This window comes from Piliocolobus tephrosceles, chromosome 11 (genome assembly GCF_002776525.5).
Source record: "Piliocolobus tephrosceles isolate RC106 chromosome 11, ASM277652v3, whole genome shotgun sequence".
NCBI lineage: Eukaryota > Metazoa > Chordata > Mammalia > Primates > Cercopithecidae > Piliocolobus > Piliocolobus tephrosceles.
Genome location: NC_045444.1, coordinates 99,658,817 through 99,681,163, shown reverse-complemented (window position 1 = coordinate 99,681,163; position 22,347 = coordinate 99,658,817). Strand labels below are relative to the sequence as shown.

Here is a 22,347-nt window from a genome sequence, read left to right as displayed (position 1 = left end):
TTTATAAAGAAAAGAGGTTTAATTGACTCATAGTTCTGCATGGCTGGGGATACCTCAGGAAACTTACAATCATGGCAGAAGGCACTTCTTCACAGGGCGCCATGAGAGAATGAGTGCAAGCAGGGGAAATGCCAGACACTTATAAAACCATGAGATTCATGAGACTCACTCATTATCACGAGAGCAACATGGGGGAAACTGGTCCTATGATCCAATTACCTCTACGAGGTCCTGCCCTTGACACATAGGGATTATTACAATTCAAGGTGAGATTTGGGTGGGGACACAGATCCAAACCATATCAAGGTGTCATTTTATTTTAGAGACTGGCTTCCTTCCATACTATGAGTGTTAAAAGAGTCAATATATGTAAAGCATTTAGATTAGTGCCTGGCTTATAGTAAATGATACACAAGTATTTGTTGTCATTTCTTTTCTCACTCTGGAAAGAGTATCTATGGAAAAAAAATCTCTTATATTTCTCATGCTGCTGTTCCCCCGTATGTTAAAATGAATAAAAGACATTTTAAATTTCCCTCCAGTTATAGATTTATATATTTCTGATAGTTTTACATGACATAAAATTTCTGAAGGTTCAGCTAGAGGAAGTCAACCTCTTTTCAATGAAAAAGCATGACCCCTTCTGAGAGACAGCTCCTAGAAAGTAATTTTGTATACAGTCATTTGTATGTCTTCCGAAAAGCAATGCCATCCTTCACCATGTACACATTATAATAATTTCAAAAAGAATACTCTAAAATCTTCTGGATAGACTTTAAAGTTGTAAATAAGCCAACCACTGATAAGATTATATGAGGAAGATGTCACATGGCAATATACAGCAGAAAAAAAGTGATTTGTCCTGAAAGCATAGAAAATATCAAACAACACTTATATACTCCTACCCAGCAAACATTCTAGACAATGGCTTTTTTATCACCTAAATGTATTACTTTCCCACAATCAAAAAAGATTAAGAGAAAACATAAATACCATTTTACAAAGGTTAAAAGTATTTTCACATGGACCAAAACAATATTTATTCTCACAACAACCCAATGAAGTCAAATGGCACAAATACAGTCATCTCTAAATTAAAAATGAAGAAACTGAATAAGAGATTAAAAGATTTGCTCAAGATCACATAGCTGTGAATGACAAAGATAAATTCCTGAGATACAAATGCCATAAATTTGCTGCTACATCATACTGTTTCTACAATGAGACAATAGGAATACACCATATTTTTTTACAAATATCCTAGGAAATGAACTCACCTATTTTTTTCCAAAAACTCTCAAGTATTACATTAATAACAGGTAAATCAAATCACACAAATAGCTCAATTTGAAGACCCCCAGAGGAAACAGAAACAGAAAAGAGCTACCGACTACAGACTCAAAATGAAATCTAACCAAGGGCAAGAGATTGATGAGACAATAAGTCAGGTAGTGGACAAAACAATCAAACTAGGAAGATACATATTTTGATTTTTATGTATCCACAATATAATTTATACTTAAAATTTCCCAAAGGCAACTCAGTTTAAATGTCACGATGTTATTAAAGACATAAATGTACTTTGACACTTATGTTTGTATGCATCTGTTTACCTGGCTAGCTAGCTGGCAATAGGGACAGGTGCACAAACTGATCCTAAAGTGATTCTGTAGCAGTTTGCAAATATACACACTATACAAAATGTGACAATTAATGAATGTGGAATTTGAAGGAGAAAAGAAAATAGTATTATAGAAATAAGATTAAGATGCCGCACATACCATAGGTCTCACAAGATTGTTTAAAAATAACCCCCAGATTTGACTCTAAGCTTCCCAGTAACTAGGGTAAAAAGGGACATGGAATCAGACACTATCTCTGTATCGACCCAATGAAAACAGATGAGTTTCTCAACAGATATCCAGCAATATCTGGTTCCAAAGCCCGAGATAAATGACATTCTTGGGTTCTCACAAAAAGAATAGTGCATCGTAGAGATATCAATCCCCTCGGCCCTTGGGACAGCATAAAAGGCAGAGTGAAGTAGGATGGATGGAGTACTGTATGTGAAAAACTTTGGAAAGCATTGTTTTGTATAGCAATCTTGCCAGAGTAGAAAAGGTTAATTCGTCAAGAATGATAAAACTCTGTATACTCTGGTTTTACTTTCACTGAGCAACTTTCTCATCCGTAATTTAATCTCTTAGGTGATCCTACTCTCTAGGAAACATCCATACAATTAAGCTAATCACAGTTCTCATGCAAAGTTATTTTTCTACTGAAATAATAAGTTAGCATTCTGGCCTAAAACCAGTTTCTTAACGTCAAGCTGCCTTTGAGCCCTTACAAAACTCCCTTCCCTCTAACTGCCTAGTATTCCTTCGAAGAACACTGGTGAATTTCAGTTTCAAAATTTTCTTCTGCCCCATCTGTTCCCCTCATATCTGGTTCTTACCTATCTGCACACTTGGCATTGACTTGACACTTAATACTGTGCCTGGTTTTCTAGACTGCTCTTGCCTAGGGTAGCGTCCATGGCTCCCCTTTTCTCCCTGCCCTGAAGCCACAGCCTACAGGAACATCCAAGTTCAGACCAGGTTCTGTATTCCTAGTCATAACCTAGACACAGACTGAGGCTCCCATTCCTCCCAAATCTCCATTTGCTCTGGAAGGAATTTAGTAGCACTTGTGAGTTTCATAGCATGAATTAGTTCCCTGGTATTTGGTCACCATGGGTGAACTATCTCATAGTTTCTGCACTAGCAGAGCCTGCACCAGATCCTGATACTGTCAATCTTTTCAGAAAATAGGAAAATGTAATACCCATACTGAAACTGCCAGGGAGCCCTAAGCCCATCACAGTACTACAGAGAACACAACTGCCAGAAACCTCAGTGAGACATTTTGGTTGGCCTAGTGGCGCAGAGCTTGAGGTGCCAACTGGTATGAGGGAGAGACAAATAACATTCCACAAATGAACCAGAGCCAGAAACCAATGAACAATTTTCAGATGTGAGCAGCATACAAAGTACCTTACACACTGGTCTCTTCCACTGCTGCATTTGTAGGTAGTGTTTACTGCCAGCAGCAGCAGCAGCATCTTTATAAAGAACTGGAGTGAAACATACAGCTAATTCTATTTTACATGATTCCCCAAAGCTACTATAGACAGAAATCATTTTGTAATTGTTGCCATCACTGCAGAGCCAACGTACACAGAGGCAATCTAAAATCTAGCCTGGATCTTCCATGATCAACATTTTACTTATTAAGCTGAAATAAAAATACTGTAAATAGCAAATATCATAGTCTTGGTCCCTTTCTTAGGAAGGCCAGTTTAAATAACTGAATAATATAGACAAAAATGGAAGGTAGCTAGCATGCTTGTGGTCACATTCCCTTTTGCCAATTGCTCCCTGCAGTTTTTACCACACAGTCTTCATGAGGACTCAGAATTCTTATTAATATCCTATACCAGGGAGCCACTACCAATTCAACAGAATTGGTAAGAGTGGAAATGTACTGGCCACTCCTGTTCTAGATAGCTATTGCGTATCTTCTACCTTTATAACTGGAAAATAACTTCTGTTCAGCATATAAGACTCATAGTGCTCATGGAAGCTGATGGTGTAAGTCTTTCCAACTTCTAAGCCAGGAGATCCAAAGATATGGGCTCTACATGTGATATTTCTATCTGAAAATATAAAGGCTAGAGGTTAAGATATTTATCTACAGGCTTGCTACTTCAATTACAGTCCTTGGACCAGCAGCACCGGCAGCACCGGGAAGCTTCTTAGCAACGCAGAAGCTCAGCCCCCTTGCCAGACTTATTGAATTAGAATCTTCATTTAAAGATCCACAGGTGAGTCACCTGCACATTAACATCTGACTAAAGGACACAGAGCAAAACACATTTTTTTCTCTCCAAATAGCCTATGACTTTCACACAGGTGAATATCCACACTCTGGATTTAGTAACATAGTTCTTTGTCTACATGCAGGTTGTGTATCCTTTTCATCTGAATATACATAGGGTATGTATGTTCTAATATCTAAGAACCCATGTGTAAAGTTCCAGTGATAAGAAATACACTATTAGGATTCATAACAATTATTAAGGATTTTAGAAATGTCTTTTCACTTAATACTACAAACATTTCAGAGAAGTACCATTTTATAACAGAAGAAAAAGTGGCTAACATGTATCTAAGAGAATGTTAGTTTTAAAAAAGAAAAAGAAATCTATGCATCCACCTTTCTAAATGTTTTACTTAACTACAATGTTTAGCTTTAAAAAAAAAAAGTTAAAAACCATACAGTAAATTTTAAAAAATGAAAGGCCAGGTGCGGTGGTTCACGCCTACAATCCCAGCACTTTGGGAGGCCGAAGCGAATCATCCTGGCTAGCACAGTGAAACCCCGTCTCTACTGAAAATACGAAAAAAAAAAAAAAAAATTAGCCACGTGTGGTGGCAGGTCCCTATAGTCCCAGCTACTCGGGAGGCTGGGGCAGCAGAATGGCATGAACCCAGGAGGCTGAGCTTGCAGAGAGCCGAGATCGTGCCACTGCACTCCAGCCTGGGTGACGTCTCAAAAAATAAAATACAATAAAATAAGGAAAATTTCAATTTTAATTAAAGTTATCAGTGAACATTACTATTGCAGTGAAAGACTAGATAGAACAGTTACTTAAGAAGACAGCAAACTGGTACATTGGCTCATGTCTGCAATTCCAGCACTTTGGGAGGCCAAGGCAGTAGGATGCCTTGAGCACAGGAGTTCGAGACCAATCTGAGTAACAGAGTGAGACCCCCATCTCTACCAAACACAAAAACAAACAAACAAACAAAATTAGCTGGGTATGGTGCCGCACATCTGCAGTTCCCGCTACTCAGGAGGCTGAGGTAGGAAGATTGCTCAAGCCCAGGAGTTTGAAGCTGCAGTGAGCTATGATCATGCCACTGCACTCAAGCCTGGGTAGCAGAGCAATACCTCATCTCTTAAAAAAATACTTTTTTTTTAAACGTAGCATGGTAGAGGTTAAGATATTTATCTATAGGCTTGCTACTTCAATTACAGTCCTCAGTATCTCAGATAAGGGCATCAGTCTAGTGTGATCCTCGTATTTCAGGGTCTAGAGTCCTTAATTTTGGAGTTTCAGAAAGAGTTGACTTTGGGACTCCATCCAGAGCTGATTAGGTTCACAGAACTGGCTTAAACTTACTCAACTCTCAGAAATTGCTGCCGGGGGTTGGGGAGACCTTTTCAATGGCAAGTAAACTTACACCTATCATCTAAAAAGCCAAATCCTTAGTATTAGAATGCCTAGAGAGAGGAAATAATCAAAAGCTAGAGGAGCCAGACGTCCATGTAGAGGGAGATACGTAACAAAAACAATACCTTGAGGCTCCACTTTCCTTGGGTCCACGTATTCATTTACTCCTCCTTGAACAAAGTCTCTTTAGACAAGGAACAACAAAATCAATTAACCCTTAGCTTTCTTAGTACAAATTCATTCTGGCCTTCCAATTGGAAGTGGGCAGTCCCAAATGTCTGCAGCCACACATTCATAGGCAGCCCTTCCTCACTGCAATTGAAAACCTCACCCAAGTTGTGTTGATTTCTAATAAGAGATTCATTCATTCACAAAAGACAACCAACCTTCTTTCTAGGTTCTGGAGATACCTACTTGACCCTTTACATATCTATCACATAGCTAAAATCTCACCTTATATTTTACAATGCTGCAAGTATTTTTCTAATGATGGGTTCTAGAGAGGATTCATGTACTCCATAACTCAATTTCTTAGTGTTCTGACAATAGCTAAGAACAATGTCATGTATGTTTGTATCTCACCTTGTTGAAGTCTAAAACATAAAAGCAATGATATTCTGAGGTTCCTTAGAAGAGAAATAGGTGGCACTGTTATAGCTAGGAGATTACAGGGAAGGAGTGTTGCAAGGTAAGAACTCTTTTTCCTGAACACAGTGTGTAAACCATCATAAAGGACATGGGACCTTTATTAATGTCCCCCCCACAAGGTGGATCCTGGCTATGTTTCTGGTTTGGACATTAGTCTAATCATATTCTTCATATTTTAGTATTTAAAAGCAGAAAAATGAGAGATTTCCTAAAGAATTCAAGTCAACTTCTTTCAAAGTCTTGCTCGGTATTGATAGATCATTGTCTAATGTACTAGGAGCATCTGTTCAGTCATAAAAAAGGGAAGTCCAGACCAAATGCAGATTAGAAGTCATTGAGTATATGTGGGAAGCAGAGGACATCAGATTTCTGATTCATCTGTGCATATTATAACTTTTATTTACCCACCACAATAGCTCGATTAAATTACCTGAAAGCAAAAACTTTTAACCAAAAGAAGTCTCACTTTAGCAACGATCATAATTGCCTTAAGAAACAATGCCAAATAACATTACACAGGCAACTCTTAATTAACCATGTGAAGAGAGCCCAGGGAAACAGGAAAAATTGGTATTCACAAGCAATCCTCAAACTTCATTTCAACTGGGAGTTGAAATGACTAAACCTCTTCCCTCAGCATGGAATATAGCAAAATTAACTGGTTAAATGTTTAACTGTGTATCCCCTGACTACCCGTTGGTTAAAATACAAAATAGTAGTCAGTCAAGCAAAGAAAGAAGAAAAGTAAATGGGTTGGATAATTCACACAGTGGATAGTAGAATCCTAAAAAGTTACAGTTGCTTATATGTATTAAAGTTCAAGTAAGTGTGATTATTTGAAGAAGTCTTTGTAAGACAGGTTTGCAAACTGCTACATCTTGGCAGGTGGGACTCAGTGAGCTCCCTGCAAATTAAGCAAACCTGATTTTCATTGCTGAAAGTTCTGTCATGTTAGACTCCTACCATTTATTTCACAAAGATGTTTGCAAAAAGTTACCTCATTGTGTCAATCTCATGTTAACAATTAAACTATGTGTTTACGGAAATAATTTTAATGCAAACAAAATTACAAGATGCCTGGTTACCATTTAGTAGCGAGGGCACTGACACAGATACGCTTAGGAAGAACTATGAAAATCGCTGTTAAACTTAAAGAGGAATATTACTGGAAAAGACAGCCTATTAGATCTATGAAAACAATATAAAACCTCACTTATGACACTAAAGCACCCACATATTTCTTTCAAATTGATTTCAAGCGATTCGAATTTCTATTCCTGTAAAAGTCATTTTGGCACCCAATAAAATAATACATATTTTCTTTAATCTTTCAACTAAATTCTTCACAGCACTCTGTAGTGTGGATGTGTACTGAGGCTGAATCAGGACAGGTTAATCGGCTTGTCAAAGCTCACAAAATGAATCATTGCTGGATTTCTGAAATCTTGAATTAAAGCCGGGGAGTATTACAGTTGGACAAAAAAAAATGAGATTTGGCAGATTTTGGACTTTCCTTGGTATCTTTAAGAACTGAACAGATAATCATCTCTTTCTTACTGCCTGAATAAAGGACTTAGATGTCTTTTTCTCATGAACCCTCCCCGTCTCCCTAGTAGGGATTAATCTATATAACTAGAGGAAGGGAGTTCTAAAGCCTTACACAAGAAATAGTGGACCTAATTATCCGCACATGGTTATTCAATTGTTCTGTTACTTCCGGTAAAAATCGTTAATCACTATCTGCTTTCTTCCTAACATCTCTGAGCTGTGTAGTTCACCAGATCATTATTTGCTCAAGAAAAAAAAAAAAAGAAAGCAACTATACTATTATTATTATTAAATAGTTAAACTTGGAACTACCCAGGAAGATAATGCTATCAAAACTAAGCATTTAAGCATTAACTGGACCGACCATCCAACTGCATCGTGGGTTGGGTATTCTGAGCTTCAGCTTCTTCAAGTCCAACGGCAGGGGTCTTTCCCTAGTCTCCTAACGTTCCTCCGTTGAATTTATTGGGACGGCTTTCTGAAAGACTGAGGGCTTACTTAGGAAATCCATTATTTGCAAGGAGGGTTGAAGCAATTTTCTGTGCTGCCTTAACATAAAAAGCAACCCTGTACTGAGTGGTTACTAAGTATGAGGCCTTGGAAGGTCTCCCAACTCTTCTAACAAGTAGGGGACACCCTGCGCTACTAAGGGCGAGAAATTCAGTGAGTGGCTCTCAGGAAGACTGTGGTGGCAAAAACAGCGCCTTGCAGTCCAACAAAGTCTCCTCCGGGGGGTGGCCCCAAGGCTCAAAAGGCGCCCCCAGTGGGAGGCCCTCGCCTTCTTCCCAACACCCATTACCCGACAGCGCAGCAAGCCGCGCCTCCACGGGAAGGATACGCTCCAGGTAGTAGGCGCCCTCAGCCGCCACTGCGTCCGCCGTGTCCCTCGCGTCCCCAGCTGCCGTCAAACCCATGCCCAACGCCTCTTCCAGCACCCTCACGGCAGAGCTCGGTATCCCTCGCTGAGCTGCCATCTCTGGCGCTCAGAGCCCCAGCCACCTGCCGGCCCACAGCCGTCCCTAAGGGCAACAGCGAAGACGCTGCCTAACGGCCCCAGGCAGCTCTCGCGAGATCCCGGCATCTCTCACCCCGCCCCACGGGAGCCCAGACACGGAAGGGTTGCCAGAAGTCCTAGTAGCTGTCGCCTTCCCGGGCCTCCCGGTTACCGTGGCAACGTTGTTGCCTAGTTAACGCGAGAGCTCAGGCGCAGCTCTCGGAGCGGACAAGATACAATAAACAATTGGCTTGCATTGCACCTTCCCACCCAAGCAGCTTGGTTTTCTTTCGCTTTGACCCTATAATTTCTTTCCCACTTCGTTGTCGTCTCTGAATTACCTTTCTCTTGATTCTTGCCCATTAGCAGTCCTCTAATTTCAGATGTTTGTGGATCCCCAAGTGTTCCCAGGGAAAACTAGTAGAAAAGGTGAGTTCTCAACACCTAGAATTTTTTTTTTTTTTTTTTTTTTTTTTGAGAAGGAGTCTCGCTCTGTCACCCAGGCTGGAGTGCTGTGGCCGGATCTCAGCTCACTGCAAGCTCCGCCTCCCGGGTTCACGCCATTGTCCTGCCTCAGCCTCCCGGGTAGCTGGGACTACAGGCGCCGCCACCTTGCCCGGCTAGTTTTTTGTAGTTTTTTGTAGTTTTTAGCAGAGACGGGGTTTCACCGTGTTAGCCAGGATGGTCTCGATCTCCTGACCTCGTGATCCGCCCGTCTCGGCCTCCCAAAGTGCTGGGATTACAGGCTTGAGCTACCGCGCCCGGCCAACACCTAGAATTTTTTTTAAAATGAAAAAATAAAGTTCTAGAAATCATAATTGAAAGACTGACCCAAGGGAACTACCAGACGCTTAGCAATAAAGAACTATGGTGTTCAGCTTTGTCAAGTCCTTTCTTGTGACCTTTAATGCATTAAGCTGGACATCTGTTTTGAGTTCGGTTCCACATACTAAGACTTGGAATAGTATTTGTAGCATTGATTCTCGCCAAGTTAAAAACAGTTGCATAAAAATTATGAGCTACAAATTTGGTCCTAACAAATGTATATAGTTGACACTTGCCCGATCATGTGTAGTCTTATTGCTATGAGAGGATCTTCCTCAGGTTATATTGCGTATGTATCAGAAGCAAATTCAAGGCCCTTTTCCTTGCAAATATTTGGGTTTTTCCCCCCCCTTAATTTTGTTTTAGGTTCAGGGGTACATGTGCAGGTAAGCTCATGTCGCAGGGGTTTGGTGTATAACTTATTTCGTCAGCCAGGTACTAAGTGTAGTACCCAATAGTTATTTTTTCTGATCTTCTCCCTCCTCCCACTCTCCTCCTCAAGTAGGCCACAGTGTCCGTTGTTCCCTCTTTGTGTCCATTTGTTCTCATTATTTAGCTCCCACTTATAAGTAAGAACATGCAGTATTTGGTTTTCTGTTCCTGCATTAGTTTGCTAAGGATAATGGCCTCCAGCTCCATTCATGTCCCTGAGAAGACATGATCTCATTCTTTTATGGCTGCATAGTATTCCATGGTATATGTGTACCACATTTTCTTTATCCAGTCCATTGATGGGCATTTGAGTTGAATCCATGACTATGTTATCATGAATATCAATGAACATGCATGTGCATGTGTTTTTATGGTAGAACAATTTCTATTTCTTTGGGTATATACCCAGTAATGGGATTGCTAGGGCGGATGGTATTATTTTTCATTCTACATTTCTTGATGAAAACTGGAAGCCAGTGATCCCATAAAAGCTCCCATTTATTACCAAAAGATAGCAGTAACTTCCTAAGGAGGTGTTTGAGACTACCTGTGTCAGAGCCAGAGAGACAGCTTTCAGAGCCTGCTTCCATCACTTACTAGCTATGACACATTGGGCAAACTACTACTTAATGCCTCTGGGCCCTAGTTTCATCATTTGTAGAACAAAGACAACAATATTACCTACCTCAAAGTGCTGTTGCAAGGGGTAAAGCAACATAAAGCATTAAGAACTTACCAGGAACATAGAAGACACTAAGAAATGTTAGCTGTTATTTCTATTAAATGTGTTTGATTTTATTTTTTTAGAATAATCAAGGGTCACAGGTAGATATAATAGTTGGATAATTCATTCCTGGTACCTATTCTTTTACTACTCTACTCTTTGTCCTTGAGTTCTCACATCACACATTTCCTGAGTGCTCATTAAATTAAGGAACAATTACAGGAGGCTGAAAATACAGGAGAAGAATTCTGACATTGGAGAATCCACTGCTTTTATAGAAAGGTTGCTCTTTGTTTCAGAAGAAGGCATTACCTCATCTCTCAAGGTTGTTTCCTGTAAATCCAGCCTTCACAAATGACTGGAGTAAGGAGTGGTCAAGGCCTTACATTTTTGGCATATCCAGCAAGACATGTAGGAACATAAAAGACATGAAGGAGGATCTCTCAGAACAATTACTGTTTACTTTTATTTGTTTTTGTTTGTTACAATGGCTCATCATTCTGACATTTTAGATGTAGTGTGTCATCTTCTACAGATGTTTGTCTCCTGCCTCTTCTGTATGACCTTAATTAAGTTCTCTGAGCCTTTAGTTTCCTGTTCTGTAAACCAGAGATTTTAATACCTACCTTACTAAAATATAAAGACTAAACGAAATATGTGAAAAGCACTTATAACCATGTCTGGTATATCAAATGTTTTCAGTAAATAATCGTTAATAAAATTTGCTTAAAATATTGAATGAATATGCAAGCTTATTGGATATTATATTTGTAAGAAACTTAAACATACAGAAACAATTTAAGATAAAACTTAAATATTTTTAGAAATATGCAGCACTCAGCCAGGCACGATGACTCACACATGTAATCCCAGCACTTTGGGAGTCTAAGGCAGATGGATCACAAGGTCAGGAGATCAAGACCATCCTGGCTAACATGGTGAAACCCCGTCTCTACTAAAAATACAAAACATTAGCCGGGTGTGGTGGCACACACCTGTAGTCCCAGCTACTCAGGAGGCTAGGCAGGAGAATCACCTGAACCCAGGAGGCAGAGGTTGCAGTGTGCTGAGATCATGCCACTGCACTCCAGCCTGGGCGACAGAGCAAGACTCCATCCCCCACCCCAAAAAAAAAAGAAATAAAGAAAGGAAGGAAAAAAAGGAAGGAAGGGAGGAAGGGAACGAAGGAGGGAAGGAGGAAAAGAGAGAAAAGAGAAAGAAATATGCAGCACTCAAAAAAGGGAAAGAGTTTAATAGGGTCATATAAAATGAATAAATTATGACCAATATCCACTGCTTAATGCAGAGGAGAAATGGGAAAAAAATCTTCTCCAAAGAGTTCAAAAACAGAAGACTTAAGACTGAAAGAAGTATCATTAACTACACTCCTCAAAAAAATGAAAACCTGTAAGTCTAATTCTATGAAGTTTCAAGTAGCCAAAGTTTTAATTCAGAGTTACTAATTTGATTATATCCATTTCATGGATTTCAAAATTGGAAGTCACCCAAGATATGTGTGGTTCAACTATAATTTGAAACACATTTCACAGGGACCTAAGTAGAAGTGGTTTTAAAAATTCCAATTAAAGCTACATTAACATTTTATTTTGTAAACCTTTTGGTCTCCACAATGGTCTGAAAAGCAATGAAATAAAAGCAAAAAAATAATTTTAACAAATATAAACAGAACCAATAATTGCATTCAAATAAAAACATGATGTAACCTTTTAGGAAGACTGCTGATATCCATGTATTTTCAAGGAACAAATTTGCAAATAAATTTGTTACATTTGAATTTTTATTCTGTTAATAACTAGTTTAATTAAAAAGAAGTGTGAACGCTTTACTAAGAAAAAACAAAAAATTCAGATCAAAGTGATTGTTTGAGTTATAATGTCTTTCCATCCTATAATATTTCCTTTTTAATATACTGCACAGACTTCCTTGGAGTGGAAAAAAAAGCGCCTTAATATTTTGATGAATGAACAGCAAACTATCTACTTTCCCTTTGAATGTATTACTGAAAAATGTAAATAAAGAAAACCAATGGAGACAGTAGAAATAAAGCAACAACCACAAAAGACAACAAATTTTATCTCCTCCCAGCCTAAATGCTCCATTTATGTAAAAGTGAAATTATTTTAAAAAGCAAAACCAGAAAGGAAGCTGACAATGGATGTACTCTTTGTATTTGCAGTTTTAAAGCAGAAAATAATTACATGCAATAATATAGTAAAGTACTATTCAATTTTCAGAAGTTATGAGCATTCATTTGCTATAGATAGAGCCCAAGCCATTTACTGATGCATCTTTTTATAAAAGTAACTATCTTATTTTCTTTCAAAACATAACAGTAAGTGGTGGCCAATTTTAGATTTCTGAATTCATAGAAGTAGTACTAATTGACTACGGTGGAAAATTATCATTTCAAACATACAGCATATGTATTTCCCTTTTTCACCAACAACCACTGAAAATTCATTTCTCTAGTGTTCTGAACCCACGTAGTTCAAACAGGGTCAATCCTCTGTCTCTGGCAAGGAACATATGTTCCAGGTTTAACCCAAAAGAATACCTCATTATTCTTGGCTACTGTGATCAGTTCTGAAGTTGGTATGTGTCTTAAAAGGAGCCAAATTAGATTTGGTAAGAATTTGTTGGAAATTTTGGGGGACTCTTACTCTGCCCCCTGGGACTTAGTTCTGGAGTTGCTCCAGCATGATTGCAAGAACGAAGAAATTATCTATCTAAGAATTGAGTCAGCATGGAAGACCTGAGTGAAGAAAGAGAAAACTTGAGCCCAGATGCAATGACTTGAACCCGTAGCATACACACATGTATTTCTTTGCTCTGTCAGCTGAGAGGGCCTAGAAGCAACAACACCCCCATTATAATGAGCACTTCAGATTTTAGATTTTAATACCATTTTCTAATTAAAAGGATAGAGGGCTCCTTGGAGAGACGGCTGGTTTTAGGGCTTGATGGGGAATAAACAAGATGAGCCTAGAGGATCTTACTGTTCCAGAAAGTAAAAAAGATCCCGCCTCTGAAAAAAAATCTCAAAGTGATGGACATAGGTCAAAGGGACAGAGAAGCCAATTGTCCTAGGTAGGTGAAGCTAGGATGATTTGAGCAACCAAATTAATAAAGTAGTACTGAAGTATAACTCAAAGTATAAAATAAATATCTATGAGTCCATACTGATACAAATAGATGATTAAATGATAAATAAATGAATGGAGAAGAATGGACAAATCTCCTGTGATGAATAATTTCAAGTAATTTATGTAGATACTCTACATTCCAGGAGATGGAGCATAGCTGCACATTCCTTGAGTATAGACTACACATAGTGAGTTTCTTGTATAGTAAAATCCCAACTTGACAGTGCAGAAAGCTGATAAACACCACCTCACCCAGGTGATCAAGATTAATATCAACAGTGATAAGTCATGTTGGTATTGGTATTTTGTAATGAGAATGGCATTTCATCTCTGTGATCTTTCTCCCCAGAACCCATAAGCATGGACCAATCAAGAGAAAACATCAGATAAATCTCAGTTGAGGGAAACTCTACAACATACCTTACCCAGTACTTCTCAAAACTATCAACATCATTGTGTTAGTTCCTTTTCACACTGCTGAAAAAGACATGCAAGACTGAGCAATTTACAAAAGAAACAGGTTTAACTGGACTCACAGTTTCATGTGGCTGGGGAGGCCTCATATATGGCAGAAGGCAAGAAGGAGCAAGTAATTTCTTACATTGATGGTGGCAAGCAAAGAGAGCTAGTGCAGGGAACTCCCGTTTTTAAAACCATCAGATCTCATGGGACTGATTCACTACCACAAGAACCATATGGGAAAAACCACCCCCATGATTCAATTATCTCCCACCAGGTTCCTCCCACAACATGTGGGATTATGGGAGTATAATTCAAGATGAGATTTGGATGGGGACACAGCCAAACAATATCATTCCACCCCTGGCCCCTCTCAAATCTCATGTCCTCACATTTAAAAACCAATCATGCCTTCCCAACAGTCCCCTAAAGTCTTAACTCATTTCAGCATTAACCTAAAAGTCCACAGTCCAAAGTATCATCTGACACAAGGCAAGTCCCTTCCACCTATGAGCCTGTAAAATCAAAAGCAAGTTAGTTACTTCCTAGATACAGTGGGGTTACAGGGATTGGCTAAATACAGCCATTCCAAATGGGAGACATTGGCCAAAACAAAGGAGGTACAGGCTCCATGCAAGTCCAAACTCCAGCAGGGCAGTCAAATCTTAAAGCTCCAAAATGATCTCCTTTTACTCCATGTGTCACATCCAGGTCAAGCTGATGCAAGAGGTGGGTTCCCATGGTCTTGGGCAGCTCCACCCCTGTGGCTTTGCAGGGTACAGTCTCCCTCCTAGCTGCTTTCATGGGCTGGTGTTGAGTGTCTGCAGCTTTTCCAGGTGCACAGTGCAAGCTATCAGTGGATCTACCATTCTGGGGTATGATGGACAGGTGGCCCTCTTCTCACAGCTCCCCTAGGCAGTGCCCCAGCAGGGACTCCATGTGGGGGCTCTGATCCCACATTTCCCTTCTGCACTGCCCTAGCAGAGGTTCTCCATGAGAGCCCCGTTCCTGCAGCAAACTTCTGCCTGGACATCCAGGCATTTCCATACACTCTCTGAAACCTAGGCAGAGGTTCTCAAACTCCAATTCTTGACTTCTGTGCACAGGCAGGCTCAATACCACACAGAAGCTGTCAAGGCTTCAGGCTTGCACCCTGTGAAGCCATGGCCCAAGCTGTACTTTGGCACCTTTCAGCTATGGCTAGAGTAGCTGGGATACAGGGCACCAAGTCCCTAGACTGCACACAGCATGAGGACCCTGGAACCAGCCCTCAAAACCACTTTTTCCTCCTATACCTCCAGGCCTATGATGGGAAGGGCTGCCATGAATACCTCTATTATGCCCTGGAGGCATTTTTCCTATTGTCTTGGGGATTAACATTCGGTTCCTTGTTACTTATGCAAGTTTCTGCAACTGGCTTGAATTTCTTCTCAGAAAATGGGATTTTTCTTTTCTGTCACATTATCAGGCTGCAAATTTTCCAAACGTTTATGCTCTGCTTCCCTTATAAAACTGAGTGCCTTTAACAGCACCCAAGTCACCTCTTGAATGCTTTGCTACTTAGAAATTTCTTCTGCCAGATATGCTAAATTATCTCTCTCAATTTCAAAATTCCACAGATCTCTAGGGCAGGGGCAAAATGCCACTAGTCTCTTTATTAAAACATAACAAGAGTCACCTTTGCCCCAGTTCCCAACAAGTTCCTCATCTCCATCTGAGACCAACTCAGCCTGGATTTCATTGTCCATATTGTTATCAGCATTTTGGGCAAAGCCATTCAAGAAGTCTCTAGGGAGTTCCAAACTTTCCCACATTTTCCTGTCTTTTTCTGAGCCCTCCAAGCTGTTCCAGCCTCTGCCTGTTACCCAGTTCCAAAGTTGCTTTCACATTTTTGGCTATCTTTTCAGCAACACCCCACACCTGGAACCAATTTACTGTATTAGTCTGTTTTCATACTGCTGATAAAAACATACCTGAGACTGGGCAATTTACAAAATAAAGAGGTTTAATTGGACTCACAGTTCCACGTGGCTGAGGAGGCCTCAGAATCATGGTGAAAGGCAAGGAGGAGCAAGTCATGTCTTACATCAATGGCACCAGGCAAAGAGAGCTTGTGCAGGGATCTCCTGTTTTGAAAACCATCAGATCTTGTGAGACTTATTCACTACCACAAGAACAGTATGGGGGAAACCACCCCCATGATTTAATTTTCTCCCACAGGGTTCTTCCCACAAGATGTGGGAATTACAGGAGTACAATTCAAGATGATATTTGGGTGGGGACACAGTCAAAACATATCAATCATTAAACAAGAAAAGTGGGAAACTGTCACAACCAAGAGATCCCTAAAGAGGTATGCTGACTGAATGCAATGTGGGATCCTAGGGAAAAGAGAATATTATGTAAAAATTAAGGATTTCTGAATAAAGTATGGACTTTATTTAGTTACTAATAATGTGTCAATAATGGTTCATTAGATGTAACAAATGTACCATATTGATGTAAGATGTTCATAGTAGGGAAAACTGAATATGAGTATATGAGAACTTTCTATATTATCTTTGCAACTTATTGCTAAATCTAAAACTATTCTGAAATAAAAAATTAATTTTTAAAAAGTTGCTTGAACCTTTATTCTAGCATTTCCTTAAACAAGCCTCACCATTGACCTTTCTTTTAAAACAACAAATTCCTTTTGCTTAAGTCAGTTTCTGTTGGGCTGTCTGTCACTTGCAGTTCAACAAGACCTCCTGGTAAATTGACTCTGTGTGGAATCACCATTACTTCCATACTATTTGAAGATATATTTTGCTGCCAAGAGTTTTTTTCTTAAAATATCTGATATACAATAACATTGTATTGTGTACTTTAAAATGTGTTGAGAGGGTAGACCTCATATTCAGTATTCTTACCACATACAGAAAGGGCTAATATGATGTGCCTTTGTGAATTCAGACCTGAAAGTGCTATTCTCACCACACAGATGAAAAAATACAGTTTGTTTTCATACATAGGAGAAAACTGAATGGGCTACCTTTGAAGTCCAGGGCACCCTCCTCTATTTTGTTCACTTCCTCATCAGGCACTATGTACAGACTGAGAAGAGAAAGACTTCGAAAGAGTGGTCAAGACAGCAACAAAGACAATGACTGGAAAGACAGAAGAATTGTGCAGAGAAAGAGGTAGATAGAAATGGAAGTCTGTTGTTCCCTTCTGTGTGTCTATGTGTTTTCATCATTTAGCTCCCACTCACAAGTGAGAACATGCCACATTTGGTTTTCTGTTCCTGTGTTAGTTTGCTAAGGATAATGGCCTCTAGCTCTATCCATGTCCCTGCAAAGGACATGATCTCATTCTTTTTAATGGGTGTAAACTATTCCATGGTGTATATGTACCACAACACCCCTGAACTTAACTTAAAGTTAAAAATAAAAAATAAAAATGGAAAAACTGGGTAAAGCTATACTATCTTTGTAACTCTTCTGTAAATCTAAAATTCTATCAAAATAAAAAGTTTTAAATGTATTTAAAAAAGAAATGGAAATCTGACTTAGGAAAGCATTATGACAATTCTAGCAGTGAACATTTAACACACATCTGATACCCACTTTGAGCAGTGGGGACTTGCCTATGAAAATTTCACTGTTTGATATGCAGTGGGGTATACAGCAATTTCCAAGACAATCTTGCTGGAGAGAGCCTTCTTCCAGCCATTGCAATGTTCTCCTGCTACTCAGTTGTCAGATCCTATACATGAAATACAGTAGATTTATCTAAAGTATTGTATAATCCCTGATTGACTTTAACATGTCTTAGCATGTCTGCAATTATGCATATTACCAGAAAGAAGAAAGAGAGAGAAAGAGGGAGGGAGGAAGGAAGGAAGGAAAGAAAGAAGGAGAAGAATTTTTTTTCTAAGCATATAATGCTATGCTCAATTCTTTGTGGATAATGGGAAGCAGAGTTTGAATTGTTCCCTGTATAAAAGATAACTCATTTTAGCTCCATTTCCTTCCTGGATGTAGGAAAGCAAGTTTGGTAGTGAATAGGCCAGTTAGTACATTGCATCCAGGCTGGTCAGATCCTAGGACTGCTGAAACAGATTTTTGTGCACAGAACCACACAAATCAGAGATTCAGAAAACATGAGAGTAATGAAAGCTAAGACTCATATGTGAAATACATAAGGGTTAGTCAGATTTTAATTAAAAATGTATTTTTTTTTTAGAGAGACAGGGTCTCCCTCTGTCACCCAGGATGGAATGCAGTGGCATGATCATAATTCACTGCAGACTCGAATTTATGAGCCCAAGCAAGCCTCCCACTTCAACCTCCTGAGTAGCTGGAATAACTGAGACTACAGGTGCATGCCACCATGCCCAGCTTTTTCTCTTTTCTTTTCTTTCTTTTTTGAGACAGGATCTCACTACATTACCCAGGCTGGTCTTGAACTCCTGGCCTCAAGTAATCTTCACACCTTGGCCCTCTAAATTGCTGGGATTAGATGTGTGAGCTACCATGCCAGGCCCCAAAAATATATATATTTTTTATGATAAGCCACTTCTTCAGTTCAATATGTGTACTTGCTTTAAACCCTACTTTGAATCTAAATTACTTCCTTGATGTTAATTGAGTTAAGGTCTAGAAGTACCCTCCTACCTGACACAGACACACCCTGATTTTCAGGGCTTACATATTTCATAAATCCTTGTCAATAACTTTATAAATTAATCAGGCACAAGCAGATGATTGTAAAGTTTTCATAAAATTTGTAGAAGAAAAATAACTTGTGTTTACAAGAATATCACAAGAACTTTACAGACAGTGGTTGCTGATGACAAACTAGAGCAGGAGAAAGGGTTCCTGAGACAAGGATCGTACAATTATGCTGACAGTTATGAAGGCTCCAATTTTCCCTACTTTAACTATAAACTATGAAAACTAACATCCTATCAATATTACCTAACATTACTCTTGCATTTACAGCACAATGTTATTTTTAAATTCTTTAATAATTCCAATATCCAGACAAAGTTTACTTATGTAAATCTACCAATTCATTACCATTTTTTCATATTTACATACTTTAAACAGTCAGTGCCTTGGAATCATTTTTTGTTTTTACATAGAAACATTTGAAACATTAAAAAGAAATAGAATATAAACTATTCAGATGGGTGAACTTAGCAGCCAGGGAATATTTGAATAAGGATGAATGTTCCCAGAGACTGAGAAAGTTGAAAATTATTGCTGGTTGATCACAGATTTTTAATAAACATCCCAGAAAATCCAATGGCTACTCTATTATAAATTTGAATTTAGAGGGAAACAAATATTCTATTTTCTAAGAAAGCTTCAGTCATGAAAAACTGCCTCTCTTTAGTAAGATCACTCATAATTTTGGCTTCTGAGAGTGAAAAGTAATGTGGAAAGTGTGTCTGAGACACTGTCTTTCTACCTGACCTTACTGTGAAGGGCACTGAGCTAATTGCCCTCTACCACTCCAAGGACTCCCAGACAACTGTCACCCATACAGTTATGCCTGAGTTCTGCTGATGCCACCATGAAGGCATCTACTTCTTGGTGTGGTGAGCGGGCACAAGATAAAGTCTAATTTAAGAATTAGGAGCAATTTCATGATTTTTGCTAGTCTTCCAATGCTGAGACTATTAGAACAATGACAGCTAACACATACTGAATGCTGTATCTGGAATGTTTTATCTGATCCCACAATAATCATTTGAAGTAGTTGCTGAGGGAGCACTGAGAAAACTCAGATGCATACAGAATACATATCCTGCACAAACTACCTTGTTTAAGCAGTGCTGACTAAGATGTCTTCACCCCTAGGGCAAGCAATTGTCTCTGATGCGGGAGGATTAGCCTGGTAGTGAAGCTCACCAATATCCCTCCTCACCCTTTCCATCTTTGAACCACTTTTCCTCTTACTTTTGGTCTCTGCGTACAGTAGAGAAAACTGCTCCCTGGGAAATAACCTGTTCCTTCGGGGTTAGGATGTTCTCACATTAATCTACACTAAACTCTAAACAAATAAGAGAGTGATGATTCAGTTTTTCTCCCTCTCAGGTGATTATCTCTTTTCTTCATAAAAAACATGTTTCCCATTTTTCATTTGGCTTTTCAAATATATTTTGCTGTAAAGTAGGTATAGTAGGCCACCAATTGTGTAAAGCAAGGTAATATGCATGCTTGTATAGTCTTGTATACTTTTTCTTTTTTCTTTTTTCTTTTCTTTTTTTTTTTTTTTTTTTTTTGAGACAGAGTCTTGCTCTGTCGCCCAGGCTGGAATGCAGTGGTGTGATCTCTGCTCACTGCAACCTTCACCTCCCAGGTTCAAGCAATTCTCCTGTCTCAGCCTCACAAGTAGCTGGGACTACAGGTGTGTGCCACCATGCCCAGCTAATTTTTTGTATCTTTAGTAGAGATGGGGTTTCACCATGTTGGTCTGGCTGGTCTCGAACTCCTGACCTCATGACCCACCCACATTGACCTCCCAAAGTACTGGGATTGAAGGCGTGAGCCACTGCACCTGCCCCTTTCTTTCTAATTGAAGCTGATCAGAGAGGAAGGGTCAAGAATGTACCACACACTCGGCAGGAAATGCTCCTCCTCAAATTTTCTGTCTCTGGAATACCTTAACCCAAGTTAGTGTTGATTATTAAAACTTCTCTTACACACATACTAAAATATTTACCATTTAGAGTTTTATAATTGATTGGGTTTTAAAATGTTAAAAATTTAAATGTAACACAATTAAAGTTTCAGAGAGAATTCTGAAATACTCTTGTAGAAAAACTTGTCTTCCTGTTTTCTTACTGCTAGTATACATGGATGCACTTCTTCAAAGTAACAAAAAATCATTACCTTTTAAAAAGCAAATGCTTAGATTGTAGTGCTTGACCAACATTAATTAACATATGTGTAAAAATTATTTATACCTTTAGCAGAACTCTTTTTGTACCTACCATTCCTTGGAGTAGCAATGAAACTCCAGAGCTGTAATAAGGGAAGACATGTATCTTTTCAATAGTGTCGCATTTCTAAATCAACTGTTATATCACTGAAGGTAAGCATCAATGAGTCGGCATACTTTTTCCTGCTTCTTGATCTCTGGCATAGTCAAAATATGCAGAATGTCCAGTGTAGAACAATGGCTGCAGCTAAAGGCGAGGATCAACAGTTAAGCAGGAATTATATGTGGAAATCACTGCAAGCCGTATTTAGGCACTATATATAGACTTTATCCTAAAATTAATAGGAAGCCACTGACGTATTTAAATTAGACATTAAAATGACCAAATATCAGGGAATGTAACTTTAAAAAAATTATTCATGACTTATACTTTTAATTAAAACATAATTATACATAAATGTATATACATGTTTGTGATTATGTATTTATTAAATGCAGTCTTTTTCATTTCTTTTTTGTTTGCTTCATTCTTCTACATCTTCTTACCCTCCCCCCTACATCAACTCACTCCCTGCAAAGTCAATTGTTTTGAAAATATGATACATGTTCTATATTTTTCTTCATGCTCCTCTGCAGCTCACAATGGCCCCTGAATATCACTTCGTGTTCTTGCTAAGTAGGCTAGATTGCAAGACTTACCAGTTTTCTCACACCAAGCAGTTTCTCTTGTCACATTGGTAACAACATAGGTCAAGGAGACCACGGTTTGACTCCCTATCACAACTTGACTTCCTATTGGGTAACTTTTTGCTCCCAGTAGGAGGGAAACTAGCTTCTTTGCTGCATACTACGTTTTTTTGTTGCTCAAAAAGTACAGGACCCTTGGCTCTATTGTTCTATTCTATAATGCAATCCTCTTCTTCTGCAGATGTCAGGTGGCTTTCCATGTGACCCCTGTGAGACTCCAGGACAAAGGGAACTATTACAAATATGAAAATGATCATTCTGTTTGCTATGCCATGAGTAATAAAGCTCTTAGTTTCTGACCCAGGAGTCTCATGTTTTCTATCAAATTCTGTACAACATAAGAAGGCTAACTTGTTAGTTTGCAAATAGAATAAAATCTCAGACCCTTTGCAGTATTGATATTCATATAATTCAAATATGTATATTCAGATAAAAATAAACAAAGGGCTTCTTGGTTATTTTATGTTTTACAAAAATGGATGACATTATATTTATCTTTTCTCCTCTTGCTTTTCTTACTCAAAAACACCTCACAGAAAAGCATCTAAGTCAACTTACATTAATACAGTTTATATTAGGTGGCTATATTTTATTCTTT

General features: G+C 38.8%; 1 protein-coding gene and 1 long non-coding RNA gene across 4 annotated transcripts in view; one reads left to right on the top strand and one right to left on the bottom strand.

Annotated features, from left to right (window-relative positions):
* The window catches only part of SPAG16 (sperm associated antigen 16), a 1,175,325-nt gene extending 1,166,775 nt beyond the window's left edge, over positions 1–8,550 (bottom strand). The window contains exons 1-2 of one of the 3 annotated variants that reach the window (XM_023220360.1): positions 8,310–8,550; positions 7,009–7,040 (exon numbers count right to left, since the gene is read on the bottom strand). Coding sequence is in view for 1 of the 3 variants with exons in the window: in XM_023220353.2 (XP_023076121.1) it covers positions 8,310–8,445 (136 nt within the window). In the remaining 2 variants the exon portion in view is untranslated. The remainder of the gene's footprint in view (positions 1–7,008; positions 7,041–8,309) is intronic. The other 2 variants (XM_023220353.2, XM_023220369.2) reach the window with 2 other exon arrangements.
* Positions 8,551–8,716: 166 nt separating this feature from the next.
* Positions 8,717–17,600, top strand: LOC116418971. Its single transcript, XR_004229201.1, has 3 exons — positions 8,717–8,894; positions 14,781–14,944; positions 15,371–17,600. It is a non-coding gene; the product is annotated as an uncharacterized LOC116418971 (long non-coding RNA).
* Positions 17,601–22,347: the final 4,747 nt, after the last annotated feature.